We start from the raw sequence: 17,799 nt of genomic DNA, 5'->3' as shown, positions 1-17,799 counted from the left end.
TTCTTCAAAAGCAAACTGTTATACTTTGTAACACGTATGTTTCGATCTGTTTTACGTTCTTGCTAGCGTAGATATTGCTTTCCTCACAAAAATTGGTGCTTTATATACACTGCGTGCTCTTCCATTGGGCAATACACATCCTGCTCTGTTTACACACCTACATTTATTGAGAATGGAGCCCCCTTTCAGTGCACCTAACTAACTGTGCGCACAATTCCACACTGCGTGAATCGGTCCGTATAGTCCGGTCCCAGCCTCTTATAAACAGTCGGAGCCGAAATCGTAGGTGAAAGGTCACTGTCTGTGATGATTTCATGCACATTTGCGTGTCTTTGCATGCACACGATATGCTAAATTGCAGATACACGTGTGCATTGTTTTGCCGGTGTTCTTTTAAATACAGCAAAATGGACCCAGGTCTGTATGTGTTTCATTGATTATGCATGCTAACTGTACCTCCCTTTCGTATACCCCACTGCAATGCAAGTGCCTGATTCATTAACGTTCAAGAAGTTGATGGCTGTTATTGTGGTTAATGTCCGTTTTCACTGATGACAAATAGCGTGGCCTTCACCTGGTGCTCGGCTCCCTGTGCTGTGACCTGCAATGCCAGATATGAAGCCGGCTGCAGCGCGTGGCCAGCCCAGAGCCCGCGGCGCGCACACTCTTGCTATTCAATATGGCCGGGCCGCCCGGAGTATACACTAGAGAGGGTCTGCCAGAATGTGTGGCGTGGCTTTTCACACTGTATCTAGAACACTGCAAAGAATTCCCAAGGGGCACACTGAGGTATGTCATTGTTGATTTTAACCCCAGTGCCCGACAGCTTCTAGCACACGCATATTAACATGTTGTCATCATGCATTTTGCCTCTGCCATCCGTGGCACTCTGCCTGGTTGCTTGACTGGGAGAAAACATTTAATTTGATCTACACTGCATGAGTTGGAAGTAGGTGCACAAATAATATTTACATATGGTGGGGCTTTAAGTGTGATGAGAAAACCGGGGGGGGGGGGGGGAAGGGTGTCTCTCTAAAGGGGCTGGCTAATGTAATTAGGGCGTGGCTCAAAAACACATAAGCTAAAAATCTGTGCTTAGCATAGTGTGCCGCCCGACTGGTATTTTGCTACTTCTGTCATTGCCTCCACATATAAAATACGACCAGTAACATTACACCTACAACAAGCCAGGGCTATTGGCTTTGTGAATGGTTGTTTAGTTGCATAAGATAAATAGGCAACAACTATGGCTTCGATGTATAAAACATTGAAAATGCTACAGTTCTGTAATTATGACACTGTGAAACAAGCATTTGCAATGCAATAGGTCTCGCATTTACGCACATTTATGCTATTGGCATTGTAAATGACACTGCCTTTTATTTAATGTTTTAAAAACCAAAACCAAAAAGGCATTGTCATTTACAATGCCAATAGCTCAAACATGCGTAAATGCGAGACCTATTGCATTGCAAATGCTTGTTTAACCTTTGCCAGGGTACTAGACAAGGGTGTCCTTTGTCTCCTCTTTTATTTTTGTTGTCCATTGATCCTCTTCTCAGACTGATTGACGTACATCCAGACATTATGGGTTTTTCTTTTGGTTCCCATCAGCTAAAAGTAGCTGCCTATGCTGATGACGTTCTCATTTTCTCTGATGATATTGCACGTGCTATCCCGGCTATTTCTGAGATCATTTCCATTTTCTCAAAGGTTTCAGGTTATACACTGAACAGAGATAAGACAGAAATGTTCCCCTTAAATGCTTACTGCTTCTCCTCTCATATGGGTTCGGCGGGCTTTAAGTGGCAATCTAAGCAACTAAAATATCTGGGTATTTATTTTTGTTCCACCCTTTATGCCACGGTTACTTATAATGAATCTCAAACTATTCTTAAAGTGCGACATCTTTTAGAAAATTGGTCTCCGAAGCATATCTCCTGGTGGGGTCGGCTCCAAACTCTTAAAATGATGATAACACCTATTATTAATTTTGTCTCTTCTATGCTTCCAGTAAAGCTCTCTGATGCCTTCTTTCATGATCTTGATTTAATTACCTCCAAATTCTTATGGAATAATAAAAGGGCTAGAATTGCCTATACATTTTTGAGGAAACCCTACGAGTTGGGGGGATGTAATCTTCCTGATTGGGGAAAATATCAATCTGCTTTTTTAGCCTCTCAGGGTGCGCTCTGGTTTTCCTCTCCCTTTATGCATGTTCCAGCTTGGTTGCTAATAGAACAGGAATTGGCCTCTCCTCTTCCAACTGCCTCTTTTTTAACCACAAATACCCTTTTCATTCCATTTTCTAGATCTATTATTTTGGATACTGTTGCTGCGATTCGCAAAGTTGATATGAGAGTGGCGATTCCGTTGCATAAAACTAGATGGTCATCCATTTGGCGCAATTCCAAAATTAAAATTAATATTGATCCAGACTTGATGTCTTATTGGTCTGGGAAAGGTATCTCGCTTGTTAAACATTTGTATGATTCCAATAATGACCCTCTTCCTTTCTCTACCCTGGCCCAGCAATTTTCTTTATCTAATTTAGATTTTTATACTTTTCTTAAGATAAAGGTAGCACTTGCTAGAATACAGCTTCAGCCTTCTTCCCCCATGATTATGCTTTTTCACCTATGGATTAAGTCTGGTCATGTAGCATCTAGGATTTATACATTTTTGTCGTCCTCGACACTTCCTACTCAAACTGTTGCACAGCAAAAATGGCTAAGTCCTTTCGAGCATGAGGTCACCGATCATATTTCTTCAGACACTTGGCAAGATATTGGTAGGCTCTCTCTTCGTAATAAAATCGCCCCCTCATTAATGCAATCTAAGTTTTTCTCTATTAATCTTCTTCACTGGACTCCCACTCGTTTACACGCGTTAAATCTCAAGGACGATAATCGATGTTGGAGTTGTGGTCTTGCACCAGGTGACTTCCAGCATATGTTCTTTGACTGCTCTCTTCTCCAACCCTTTTGAGGTTTAGTTCACAAACACCTCATGCTTATCTTTGATATTAAGTTTCAACTCTCTTTTCCACTAATTCTTCTAGGTCCGTTGGCGGCCTCGGTCCCGTTGCCCTTAGATGCCATGGAATTACAACTATTGGATCTTTTACTAACTTGCTGTCAAAGTAATTCTCATGGAGTGGAAATCTTTTTCTTCAGTCTCTTATCATACTTGGTGGGCATGGGTTTCTTTTCTGCGTAGTGCTCATACGTCAGTTGATCATGCTCACCTTTCTCCGTCTGTATCTAATGATGTGTGGCGGACTCTAGATACGTACATGCAAAGGGCCTCAGAGGGATTGGTGGCTCAATACCCTTTTGATGTGCCTGGTTAATGCTGTCGTTGTTGTTGGGTGAATCCTTTGGAAATCCTCTTCTCTTCTTTCATCTTGTCTTTCTTATTCTTTTCTTCTATCTTTTTTCTGTCTTTGCTCTCTTTCCTTTCTTTCCCTTCATCCCCAAGTTAATATATGATACTTTTGATAAGCACGTCTCCTGATTATCCATTGTTTCTTCCTTATTTAATGCATTCCTCTGATATTTCCAGATTAATGAACTTTGTAATGAAATTATTAGTGTTAACTCTCATCTTACCAGGTTGGATGTCTTTCAGCTGATATCATTTGTATCATTCTTGATTGTATACTATGCTTGTTCTTACTCCCTTAAAATAATAAATTCTTTTGAAATCAAAAAAAACCTTGTCCGAGTTTGTTCAAATCAGTACTGATTCTGCATCTCCACCAGTTGTCTAGAATGCAATTAAGACTTTTATCAGGGGTATCACACAGCAGTTCACTCTCCGCAAAAACAGAAATAAAATAATCAATGTGCAGGCACTTTGCCAGCTAATTGCAAAATTAGAAAATTCACATGTTTGTGAAAATGTAAAGAGGAGGCCACATCAACAGAAATTATATTTCTCTTTGAAAATTGGTCAACATTGGGGAGGGCATTGAAAGAGTAGATTATGGCTAATTACAGTAGGAACTGGGCAGACACGAAATCCAAGACTCTCATCCATCAAAGGGGATGATGGTCTGCTACACGCACGTATCCACAGGAAATTGCAGAGCAATTCTCTGTTTGCTATTCGAGTCTTTATAGCCAGCCTGAATCGTTTGACAGGACTGGGTTTGGGCGAAACCTTCAGGGCTGCAGTTAGCCTATTCTTGATGAGATGCATATCTGCTCTCCAGGAAGAGATCACCCATAATGAAATTATTGTAGCTTTATCTGTGCTACCCTCTTGCAAAGCGGCAGGTGACGATGCAATACTGTTAGAATTTGATAAAACCTCCAAGGAGGTTATTGTTCCTCTTTTGATTAAAGTTATTCAATATAATGGGGCTAGCGGGGAAATTCCCTGCTCTTGGTATACGACTAATAAAGGGGGATACGTCGAATCCCCAAAATTACAGACCCATGTCATTGATAGCATGTACAAACTCATGGGGCGCATGCTATTACACAGACTGGAGGAGTGGGCAGAGGAAAATTATATTTTAGCTAAAACCAAGTATGGCTTCAGAAAGGGCAAAGAGACTATTGATCAGTGTCTTAGTCTGGGCAGGGTAATAGCTAAGTAGACGGTAGCTTGGTAAGAAAAATCTTCATGGCCTTTATGGATTTACATCCACATTAGACTGTGTTTCCCATTCCAAACTGTGGGTTATTATGGAGGAAATGGAAGTTGACGTCTTCATTATTACCTTCATAAGACAGATGTATTCCCAGGCGACCATGTGTGTTTCTTATGGCAGGAATGGTGAGTGCACTACGTTCTTTGACCTCGAATGGGGCATTGGACAGGGGTGCGTCCTCGCATAATTTCTGTTTTCACTTTACACTAACAGAGTTGAGGTTGTTTTAGCGGAGAGCTCCAGATACGTCCAATATATTGAATCATGTCCCCTCTCTATGCAGATAATGCAGTGCTCATTGCCAGAACTGGTCGAGTAGTGCAAAGACTCTTAGAGGATTATACCGCCTTCATGAAAAACTTGGATCTTTATGTGAATGAATTTAAGACTTGTGTACTTATCTCCGGGTCACGCCCAAAGAAATCCCCAGCTTTTTACATAGGAAATTGAAGAGTTGAGGTGGCTGAAATGTTTTCCTACTTGGAGATACTCTGACAGTAAGTTCTCTTGGAATAATATGGCCTCCAATAGAGCACTGATGTTAGAAAAAAGCATGGGGCAATTTTTTACTTTACAAAGAATTTTGGGTCTAAACCTATTCCTGAGATTTTAGACATATGCAGACAAAATCATCTCTATCGCTACTTGGGGCTGCAGTCTGGGGTATGGTGGATATCTAATCTCTCCAGCGAGCTGAGGATGCATGTAAAAGGCTCCTAGCTTTGCCCCAAAGTTGTTTGAACTTTATATGCTACAGGGAGCTGGGTTTATCATACATTACAGATACTATTAGGCTTGCACCTATTCTACTTTGGCTCTTGATATGGAGGCGGGAGACTGTTATTATGAACCTAAATGTATTGAGGTATTATTTAAACCTTGATCTTGTACTAAAGATCCCCCTGGTTGCAATATGTAAAGTGCACCCTTGAGGAGATGCTGCTTTTAGAAGTATTTGAGTCTCCTTCCTCATGCTTGTCATTTACAAAGGTGAGGCTCAAGGAAATGTTTCTAGCAAGGACTGCTGCTAATAGATGGGAGGCAAATAAGAACAAAGCCACTGTTGGTCTGTATCAGGTGCCTCCCCCATATCAAGGGGCCCAGTCTTATTTAGTTTTTTTCAAAATTTGCAGCATTGCTTCATCTTAACAAGATTCCGTCTAAATTACATCCCAATGATGCTTGGCGTCCCTTTAAATGCTCTTTCTTTGAGAGAGCTTGGCGTATGTCTCTTCGAAGATGGGTCATTACAGTCCGATTTAAATTTCTTATTTTTTGCGCATTTTACTCTTAAAGAAGGAAAACATTTATTCTGCTTTTGCGCAGGTATTATTTTAGACTGTGTCGTCGGGCCGTATTTAAAAAAAAAAAAAATAATCCAACAGCTGATTGTCCACTGGTTTGTCATACGCTGGCTTCATACCTTTGGGCTTTGTATGAAAAGGGGGGGGTGGGAGGGGTGGGGGGGTGGGAGGGTTGGGGGGATGGGAGGGGTGGGGGGGAGAGGGAGGGGGGAGAGAGAGAGAGAGAGAGAGAGAGAGAGAGAATGTACACAGAAAAAAACAATTGTTGCAAGGACGTTCTAGTTAGGCTGACGTTTCACTCGTACAAAACCAGAGAAATTCAGCCGTTTTAGCTGAGCTAACTATAACTCACGCCCCCACAATGCACTGCTTATGACCTCACATATTACATCACTCATGACATCAATGGTGACATCATCCAGTGACTGAGTGTCTTTTAAAAGTGCCCTTTATTTTTTTTTTAAGTTTTGGAAGGGGGCCGCGCAGTCCCCCTCCTAAGGTCGAGTTTTGACCCGGGGACCCCAATCCCTCGGGGCATGGCCACATCCTCTATTCTTGAATAAATAAAAATGGGTAGGGGAGCCTGCACGTCTCCTCTACCCGGGCCATTTCCGACTCCTGGGACTCCATCCCCCGGGGCCTGCCCTTTATTTATTTTAAATTTTTTGGAGGGGGTGGAGCAGCCCCATCCAGAGGCCGATATTGCCCCGTGGACCCCATCCCTCAGGGCATGGCCACATCCCTAGGGACCGCGGGGGATGCCCTCAAGGCCTCCGCGGTCCATGGCGGCTCCCTGCCTCCTGCGCTGGCATTGCTTTTGGGCAGAGGGAGCTGCTAACATGCGGGGCAGGGAGGAAACAGCGACCCTTAGGGCCAAAAAAGCCGTAAGGGTGTGCGAATCCTGCTGGAAAGTTTTGAGCAACGAAGCTCAGTCTCCCATGTTTTGTTTCTTTGAAGCCCCTGGGTGGGCCAGGTCCCGGGGGCAATGCAAAATTATGATGCGGTCGCCCGCGGGGCCCCCCCCCTGCCCCCGGGGCTGCCACCTCCCCGAGGCTTTATTGTTAAAAACAAATGCGTGGAGGGGCTGCCCCTCCCCACGCAGTCCCGGGACCGCCACTTCCCCAGGTTATAGTTACTAAATGGGGGGGGGGGTAAAGGGCCGCAGCTCCGCGGACTGCCACCTTCACGGGGCATACAGAAATTAAATGCTTGGATCCGTTGCGTCCCCCCTGCCCCGGGGAACCACCATCTCCCTCATTGAGCCCTCAATGGCCCTGGAGACTGACCCCCTCCCCCCCCCCCCGCCCACGCCCCCCTGCCTTGGCCGGCTCCAGTAATGTCCCGGGGTGCCCACCACCGGTACATTGCAGTTTGCTATGGGATGGCGGGAGCAGTGCTCATAGCAAACAGTGTACTGACTTTCAACAAGCGAGTACAACTTTGCTTTTTACCCCTAGGGAGCTGCGCGATTCCTCCCTGAAATTGAACACAAAAAAACAAAAAAAAATGGCCAAGCCCCGGGGATGTGGGTCCCCATGGTCAAAATCGGCCTAGTGAGGTGGGTTTTTTTTTTCCCAGTGGGAAAAAAGAAATATAAATATAAATAAATATATATATATATATATATATATATATATATATATATATAATATAATTATTATTTTTTTTTTTTCCAAGCTTTTAATCCAACTTTCAATTGAACAGGCAAATACCACAACCATCGCGTTTGTCTGCCTGAGACCTTGTTCACGGTTTAGTTTAGTGGTTTACTGAGGCCAATTAATTACAAATGTATGTCATGTATATAATATAAATATTATCTTAAATATCATTGACCAAAAAGCACCCTGTTGGGTTTTGGAACTACCTTGATCCCAAGAACCCACTAGAGGGTTAGACATAATTGTTACTCGGGGGCTCCGGGTACATAAAAAATGAAATTGCTGAAAAGTGTGCATAAACTCACAAAACTTGAGTATGTATAAAATTATGCAAGGTTAACAAATATGAAAATCTATGAAATTGTAAATAATGCATGTTGATATTTTTGCACAATTTTCATTTGTTTGCACTATTGAAAGACAACACATTCCACAATGCTTAGTGGCAGAGGAACAGGAAGTTACACAACATACATTTGTAATTAATTGGCTTCAGTAAACCGCTACACTATACCGTGAATAAGGTCTCGGGCAGACTGAAACGCGTTGCTTGTGGTATTTGCCTGTTCAATAGAAAGTTGGATTAAAAGCTTTACAACATCTGAGTGTGCTCCAATTTTTCCGTTTAGAAGGTTTTCTACAATGTAATACGGCGTGGCTCAGCCATGGACTACGCACCGCTAAGACGCGCCGAGGAACCCAGCGAAAGGCGAGCTGAGGTTTTGAATGATATATATATATCTGAAATCACACCACAAGTTCCAGCATGCCTTAGAAAGAATGTGCCATTAAGGCGGCCACTAGGGGTCCAAAACCTATAAATGCAGGCAATTGTTTGTTGTGGTGTATGATGCTCAAAGGCTTACCCAGGAAGAAGGTCAAAGATTGACCGAAACGGAAAATAGCCTATGCAGAAATAAATGAACAATTAAACTCACCGCGGGAGTGCTGCTCAATACATTTCCGCAAGGAGAGGGGCTTGTTATATATCTCACTTTGGATTATTATCCCAAAGAAACCGAGCCGGCTCGGTTTCTTTGGGATATTCTACCTCACCGAAGCCCGCCGCCATAGAAAGGCAGAGGAATTGCGACCTAAACATTTGTGTATATATATATATATATATATATATATATATATATATATATATATATATATATATATATATATATATATTCAAGCACAATATTTCCTCCAAATACTCTCTACTACTCATGCAGTTGGAAATGCCTTTATGGTCGAGCACTTAGGACACCTTTATGACCTAAACTGTTTTCGTACATTTGAAGGGTTGCAAACTTCCTATGATATTCCTTATTGTTCTTTCTTTAAGTATATACAGAATATGGATTGCTTCACGGTTGGCTGTAGGATTATAACTGCTGCCTCAAATTTTGACTGACTTAACTGTCTTCAGAGGTCATCTTAGAAGTCCCTAATTAGCACTGTCTACCAAAACGTCTGTCAATATAGGGCCAACAACAGTCTCAAACTTGCTGACAAATGGAGTAATGCTCTGTCTGACTAAATACTTCCCTCTGAAATTCTTGCTGCTTTAGAGACTGTAGAGGGTTTGGTACATTCCATTATCCAGTATTAGGGTATCTTTCAAAGATTCACATGCCTGAATCATTCCCCGTCGTCGGGATGGGAGTCACCGGTAAATAACAAAGCAATGTCTTAGTAGACATGTATAGTAACAGGCCCCAAAAGGCCTTAGCTTAGTAAGCTATCCACGTCCTTATGTAAAAAGGACCCAAGTTTGGCCAGTAGCCAATCAGCTAGCACCACCCTCTAGAACCTTCCTGGAAGGAGCTCTAGTCCCTCAGATTTTCTACCGCACGTCGTGCTAAGGGAGTCTCCACTGAGCTCTGCTCATTTCTTCTGGATTTCTAGTGTTTCTTGCTACAAACTTCTTTGATTTCATCATGGCTGATACCCCAAAGAAGGGACTGTTCAGGTCCTGTGCTTCATGTGGAAAGAAGAGGCTTCACGTGGACGACCAGCATAAGGACTGTCTTTATTGCCTTTATCCTAGCCACAATTCGAAAGACTGTAAGGTATGTCGTACCTTTTCATCTAAGACCCTGAAAGACCGAGAAGGGCGCCTTTTAATCTGGCTGCAAAGGCTGAAGGACAAGGAATCTGTTGTGTCCTCTGAGGAAAGTGAGGGTTCTTCTATCTCTTCTCACTCCTCACATAGGAGACCAAGGGTGTCATCTCCAGGCCCTTCGTCGCAGCCACCTCAAAAGAAGATGCACAAAAAGTCTTAAGAGGTCCTGGCCTTGCCTCCGCCAGGGATTGTTTCTCCTAAGGCTGTACCACATACCTTTAAGAAACCAGCCTCCACCCAGTCGACGACTACGACCTCGTCGACGGTGGCTTCGACGACGAGAAGATCTCCGTCGACGGCAATCTGTTACCTCGTCGACGGCGACACTGTCTACGGTTACATCCCACTCGATGTCTTCGACGACGACCACTCCATCGTCGACGGCAGGTAAAGCTATCTCGTCGACGTTAACCATTAAAAAATCATAGTCGTCGATTAAACTGCAGACGGGAGCGTCGACGACGTCCCCATCGACGAAAGCTTCCTCGTCGACGAGGACACCGTCGACGAAGCCATCGTCGACGACGAGAGCACCGTCGACGACAACGAAAGCACCGTCGACGATGAAAGCACCGTCGATGAGACCATAGTCGTCGACGCCATCGTCGTCGAAGAAGCCATCATCATCATAACCTTTGCCGCTGACGACGACGACGTCTCAAATGCAAATGATGCCGTTTTCACCATCTACAACTCTACCGTCGACGGGCCCGTCGACGGATATGGACTCTGATATCCAAAGTACTTATGTGCACCTAAAAATAACCAAAAGTGCACTGACTCCGGCCCTCACTTCACCCAGTAAGGTCCCAACCTTGCCTCCGACTCACCTTTTTGACGAGGAAGACTCGGATGACGCCAGTATCTTTCCTGCGGCGACATGTCCATCGCAACTACACGTAAAATATCAAGATGACTCTGACTATGAGGACATTAACCAGGAATATCAGGAGGTTTCGCCTCAGGAATACGTGCAGCCCCCACCTTCCATGGTTTGTCTGCCTGCGTCTCTGGTCACGGATCTCCAATTCTTGATTTCGGATTATAAACAGCGGTTTCCGATGCCGGCACCTTCCCCGATGCCAGCTGGGCCTCCAACACCACGGCCACGACCGCCTCCTTTGGTTTTGCAGTCAGAGCCTGTCCCATCGCCACTTCGTCCCACCACGGACGACGAAGATGAGGGGGAGCCCGAAGAAGGAGAGCTTCAGGACACTCAGTCTCACCAGGATGAATGGGATGACTACATCCTTCCCTGTCCGGTTTCCCCTGCTCCTACCGCGGCTGACTCGCCGCCAGAAGACATTGGCGGTTTTCATAACATCATAGAAAGAGCGGCCCAGCGCTTCCAGATTCCAATGCCCTCGCACCAACAAGACTGTTTCCTTTATGATTTTAAGGAGCCTTTTAAGAAGTCTGTCTGGGCGATTCCAATAATAGATTACATTTGGGAACAAGGCATAAAGATTATGCAGAACCCCTCATCGGTCCCTCCTGTACTACCACGGCTGGATAAAAAATATAAAGCTCCAGACACCGCTCTGGCTTGTCTCACAGGCCATCCAAAGACGGACTCTGTCATTCTTCAGGCTGCGCAGAGGAAGTCAAACAACCCAGCTGCTCTGTTGACCGCTCCACCAGATAAGGAGGGTAGACGACTGGAGAACATAGGCAAACGTTTTTCATCAATGTCTGCCTTAACAGTGCGTGCCTCCAACGCCCTTGCACTGTTGGGTCGTTACAATCTTCAGATCTGGGCGGACATTGCTCCATACGTGACAGACCTGCCAGAGGAGTCAAAAGAAGAGGCAAGGAAGATCCTGCTAGAGGGGGAAAGATCTGCCTCGGAGCTTATAGACTGCGCAATGGATATTGCTTCGACCGGATTTGGACAACTAGCTGGCGCAGCAGTCCTTCGATGCCAGGGTTGGCTCAAGGCAACCTCCTTCAGGCCGGAGGTCCAAACTAAGGTGCTGGACATGCCATATGATGGCCAACTTCTCTTCGGCGCTCATATTGATGAGGCATTGCAGGGTATTAAAAAAGATATTGATACCGCCAGAGCTTTGGGTACTTTACAATTTCGGAACCCTTCCTTTCGTGGTTCAAGAGGAAGAGGTCACACGTCCACTAGGGGAGAATTTCAACAACGTTCTTCCTTCTCTTCCTCCCAACAATACCGTCCGCAATACCAACAGCGACAGCAATCCTCATACCCAAAATCTTCCTTTCGTGGCAAAGGAGGAAGACAAAAAGGCGCAGCTCGGTGGCAATGACTGTCAACTACAGCCGGCTTCAAACTTCTCTCCGCCCTCCAAGATTGGCGGAAAAATCTCCCACTTTCTCCCAAATTGGCAAGCAATAACTACGGACCGCTGGGTCCTACAATTAGTACAATTCGGCCATTCTCTAGAATTCATACAGATCCCGCCTCAAACCCCTCCCCGCCAAATGCTTCACAAAAATCTACGTCCTTTACTTTTAGAAGTGAAGATTATGCTCCAAAAGGGAGCTATAGAGAGGGTTCCCCCAAGTCAACGGGGAAAAGGGTTTTACTCCCGCTTCTTCCTCATCTGGAAAAAGGAGAAAAAATGGAGACCGATCTTGGACTTGAGAAACCTGAACAAGTTTTTAAAGAAACAGTTGTTTCGTATGATCACCATTCAGGAGGTATTACATCTACTCAATGCGAACGACTACATGGTGTCGCTAGACCTACAAGACGCCTACTTTCATGTCCCAATACACCGCAACCACAAAAAATTCCTACGATTCATGGTGGCGGGCAGACATTATCAGTTTCGGGTTCTGCCATTTGGGCTCAAATCGGCGCCACGCATTTTCACCAAATGTCTAGCTCCAGTGGCTGCATATCTACGCCATCACCATCACCAGGTCTTCCCATATCTAGACGACTGGCTTATCAAGTCTCCATCTCTAGAAGGCGCGACAAGGTCTTCCAACGCTTGTCTGAGGCTTTTCGATTCACTGGGACTAACTCTCAACCAGGACAAGTCTGTCCTGCAGCCGTCTCAGTGCATGCAATTTCTGGGCGCTACACTAGACACCATATGGCGAAAAGCATTCCCATCACAGGAACGCAAGGACAAACTTCGGTCTTTAGCGCTCCGGATAATGTCCAGAAAGACGCTGTCAGTGCGTCTCTTCAAATCCCTACTAGGGATGTCTTCTTGCATCCTATTAGTCCCGCATTGCCGTCTTCGGATGCGACCCCTTCAGGAAGCACTGTCGGATCAGTGGGTCCAGTGTACAGGGTCATTCGACATCATCCACGTGACTCCTGGGATCAAACAGGCTCTACGATGGTGGGTTTGCCCCCAGAGCCTTTCTCGAGGCTTGCCGTTCTTGCTTCCTGCTGCTCCTCACATAATCACCACAGACGCCTCCTTAGAGGGCTGGGGGGCTTTCCTTCAAGAACTGCAGATGAGCGGAAAGTGGTCCCCTTCAGAGAAGATACTTCATATCAATCTTCTAGAACTGCGCGCAGTCTATCTAGCTCTGGTGGCCTTCCTTCCAAGAATCAAAAACTCCATAGTGCTTGTCCGAACAGACAACACCACGACAATGCACTATTTGAACAAACAGGGGGAGAACTCGCTCGCTGACACTCCCGCGCGAGTCGCAAAAAATTTGAAACAGGCTGCTCCGTCACAACATCTCTCTCCGAGCAGATTACGGTCCAGGTGCACACAACGTCTTGGCAGATTATCTGAGCAGGAGACAGGCAGCCTGCCACGAGTGGGAGCTGGATCAACTAGTCCTCAGCAGCATATTTGCTCAATGGGGCACCCCTCTTCTGGACCTCTTCGCCACCCAACAAAACGCCAAATGCCAACACTTTGCAAGCTGGCATCCCCAACCAGGGTCCCTGGGGAATGCCTTTTCGATGGCATGGTGCAACGTCTTTGCGTACGCCTTTCCGCCGTTTCCCCTGATTCCCAGGGTACTAAGGAAGATGAAAGCGGAGCCCTGCACTCCCATATTGATAGCTCCAGCGTGGCCACGCCAACACTGGTTCACGGAACTTCACCTCCTTTCCCTGGAACCTCAAATCAGATTGAGGACGTTTCCATCTCTTCTAACGCTCAACAATCAGCAGGTTCAACATCCGGATCCGGCATCTCTCAAGTTATCAGCATGGCTCCTGAGTTCAGAGAGTTTCAGGGCTTAGACATTCCTCCGGACTGCAGACAAATTCTAGCTCGAGCTCGAGCAGATAGTACCAACAAAACGTACTCGCTCAAATGGAGGAGATTTTGTATCTGGTGTAAAACAAACAGGTTACACCCTCTTTCTTCCACCCCGGAGCAAGTCCTGCCGTACCTCCTGCATCTAGCAAAATCTGGTCTTGCTCATGCCTCCATTAAGGTCCACCTAGCAGCAATATCACGCTTCAGGAGATCCTCTACGGGTCCATCATTATGGTCTCATAGACTCATTAAGCAATTCCTTAAAGGGCTGTTTCGAACATTTCCTCCAGTGAAGCCTGTTCCACCAGCTTGACATCTCAACACAGTGTTAGCTCCACTAATGAAACACCCGTTTGAGCCTATACATAGAGCAGACCTTAAGTATGTCTCTTGGAAGGTTGCGCTCCTGTTGGCCCTTACCTCGGCGAGGCGAGTGGGGGAGCTCCAAGCGTTCTCAATCCAAGACCCGTTCATTCAGTTCAAGCAGGATAGGGTCCTTCTCCGCACAAATCCAACGTTTATTCCTAAAGTTCCATCTCAATTCCACCTTAACGAACCTATTGTGCTGAGTTCATTCTTCCCGAATCCACAAACAGTGGCGGAGAAAACTCTACATTCCTTGGACATTAAGCGCTGCCTGAAGTTTTACATTGATAGAACGAAATCATTTCGGAAGTCTAATCAACTCTTTGTAGCGTACAGTAGGCCTCGAAAAGGGCTACCGCTCACCAAACGGAGTATTTCCCGCTGGATTTCTTCAGCCATTACCTTCTGTCATCAACAGGCGGGACGTCCGCTGCGATCAACAGTTCGTGCCCATTCCACAAGGGCCATGTCTACTTCCATGGCACTGTTTGCAGGGGTGCCCATTGTAGACATTTGTAGAGCGGCCACATGGAAGACGCCGCATACATTCACCAAGCATTACTGCCTGGACACGGAGATCATGAAGGATGCGTCAGTGGGTCAAGCGGTACTCCTCTATTTCAGTAGAGGTGAGCCCTTTCTTTCATCCCACCATCCTTGCCTTTTTTACGCACATTTCGCACTATAATGTATACATTGGCTGAGTCTTTGTTTTCTAGTGCTTCTTGTTTTCACATGGATATGTTATTATCTAGTGACTGGATATGTGATATACCTGTCGAAATGTGCTTATCATTGCTTACTACTCTGATTCAGGCATGTGAATCTATGAAAGCTACCCTAATACTGGATAAGGAACGCGTTACTTACCTGTAACTGCAGTTATCCAGTATTGGTATCTTTCATAGATTCACATGCAACCCACCCGCCTCCCCTGGAAGGGCTCTCTTGGATCTCTGTGATACAACTACTTAGCACTGTGCTTACGAAAATCTGAGGGACTAGAGCTCCTTCCAGGAAGGTTCTAGAGGGTGGTGCTAGCTGATTGGCTACTGGCCAAACTTGGGTCCTTTTTACATTAGGACGTGGATAGCTTACTAAGCTAAGGCCTTTTGGGGCCTGTTACTATATATGTCTACTAAGACATTGCTTTGTTATTTACCGGTGACTCCCATCCCGACGACGGGGAATGATTCAGGCATGTGAATCTATGAAAGATACCAATACTGGATAACCGCAGTTACAGGTAAGTAACGCGTTCCTTAATTTAAAATTGCAACAGTTTAAAACTATATGCTATATTATATTATTGAGCGAATTGCATAGTTTGCCTGGAACTGTAGGAAGGATAAGTGTCCTAAATGCGGCTGTGTGGCTGCAAATATTCTGCATATGTTTACTCTCTGGACCATACATTGGTTACAACACACAGTTTACACACAAGGAGATTGTTCGGCTATAGAGTGGAAGCAGATCTATGATTAAAACCAATATTCTCTATCATTATTGTGTCGGCCAGGCTCTGCATTGCCAGAGCGTGGATCTCCTCATCTCCTTCTAGGGTATCTGAGTGGTGGGCAATTTTGAAGCTGATTTATGAGCTGAAGCTTGCACTGGCTAAATCAAGGGGGTTTCACTCTGCTAAAAATATTGATTGCATTTGGGCTAGTTTCCGCTGAAATCCACATGTTAATGCAAATCAATCTGCTTGAATTATTGGCTTATGCAATACAAAAAGATGATGGCCGGAATGTTAAACATTGTCAAACATTCACCCCCCAAGTCACAGATCTAGGTTTAATCCTTTGTTATTTTGCTCACCACGTCATTTCAGTTTGGGCCCAGCCATATGCAAATCAGCCTTGACCCTGCTCCCCCTGGGAGCAGTCGAGCCTGAACTGCTCGGCAGGTCCTCCTTGGACCGGAAAACAAGCATCCTAGGGCCGGTTTTGTTTATGATTATGGTAAAGCTTTGGATCGGTCTTTCTTTGGATATCTGTGTTATTGCTTGTTTTGATTAAAATATTTGTTTGTACCCTGCTGATTAAATAATCATATGTTTGTTTTCTTTTTTTTTTTTTACTCCCCACCCTACACATTTGAAATGTAATTTTAATTTGATTTAATGTTGGGGTGGGGGATAACCCCTCGCCTAATCTTCTCGTCTATGAATTGGGCTACATTGCTCTTGACCATGTTTGACATTATATGTCAATAAAAAGATTTTTTGTTTAAAGCTCTTTCAGTTCGTTAGGCTAAATCCATCAGTAAGTGTCTTAACATTTGATTTTTAAAATACTAGATAACGTTTTTTGTTTATTTTATTGGTGATGTGGCTGTAATCAAACAAAAATGTCCCTAATTAACTTTTTAAGTTTTTCCACATTTATTTATGATATAACATGCTCTATTTCACAGAGAACAAGTATGACTATCTTCCAGCCACAGTCAATGTATGTGCCGAGGCTGTTAAGCTTATCATTTGTTTGGCGCTGGCAGTTAGTGTTATCATAAGAGGTAAGTGTTACCTTGAAAAGATGATACATTTATCATGTTTGCTTGCCTACCTTTGTTGAAAGGAGTAACTTTTTCTTAGAAAATGGAAGGCAAAATTATTTATTACCCGAATAATGATATTCTCTACTTAAAATCGCATGTTGCTCTTTGTGTTTTTTTTTTTAAACTTTATTTACCATTTAGTACATCATAAGACTACAGTCATAGTTTGTCACTGTCATTGTCCTTACAATTGAGAAAGATAAAATGGAGCGTTAAACGTCAATACACTAATCAACATGGAATGTATCTATTAGAGGAAGCATACCAGCAAGGCATAAGAAACACAGTCCCGAAGGCCCATCCTTCCACCCCGAAAGCAATCTTCCCCCTCCCAGCAGAAGGTCTATAGGCCCACCCGTGTCCAACCACCTCAGATGAAGCAGCATAGTCAAAGAGTCACGAGAACTGCAGGGTACCACAAAGCAGAGGAAATTAATCACTTGAAGAGGGCGAAGCTAGTTACCCAACCCCTGTAGGAACAATGCCCTGTTCCAGTTGGGAGCCAGTGGCTCGTTGAGCTTTTTCCACATAGGCCCTGTATGGACCCCAGATGTCCTTGGGGCGCGAAGAGCTAGGCAGTGTACTAGAGTATATTTCGCTGTTGGTGTTACAATAAGCCAGACTGTTCAGCCGCCCTTGCAAAGTGGGAGCTGACCTCTGGCCCCGGTGAATAGCTATTTCTCTTTTGGCTAGCAGCAGGCTGAGAGATGCGAACCGCCTGATGCCCCCACATAGTGCCACATCAGGTGTGGGAACGAGTGACAGCTCGGTCATATCGCCTAGTGTACTATGCACCCACCCCCAGTATGACTGTAGTTTTGGGCAGGACCATGTGAGGTGTGCAAAATCAGCATAAGGGGTGTCGCATTAACGGCAGGTATGGGGTCTGGATGGATCCAGTCTATGGGCTTTGGCAGGTGTGATG

The 17,799-nt window shown here is 44.9% G+C and overlaps 1 protein-coding gene across 4 annotated transcripts in view; it reads left to right on the top strand.

Annotated features, from left to right (window-relative positions):
* SLC35A5 (solute carrier family 35 member A5) overlaps nt 1-17,799 on the top strand; it is a 143,799-nt gene that overhangs the window by 52,729 nt on the left and 73,271 nt on the right. For all 4 annotated transcript variants that reach the window (XM_085622973.1, XM_085622975.1, XM_085622974.1 and 1 more), the window contains one exon: nt 16,734-16,832. In XM_085622973.1, coding sequence (XP_085479099.1) covers nt 16,734-16,832 — 99 coding nt within the window. The remainder of the gene's footprint in view (nt 1-16,733; nt 16,833-17,799) is intronic.

Source organism: Triturus cristatus, chromosome 8, assembly GCF_964204655.1.
Source record: "Triturus cristatus chromosome 8, aTriCri1.1, whole genome shotgun sequence".
Lineage (NCBI taxonomy): Eukaryota > Metazoa > Chordata > Amphibia > Caudata > Salamandridae > Triturus > Triturus cristatus.
This window is presented reverse-complemented; position numbering and strand designations above follow the sequence as displayed.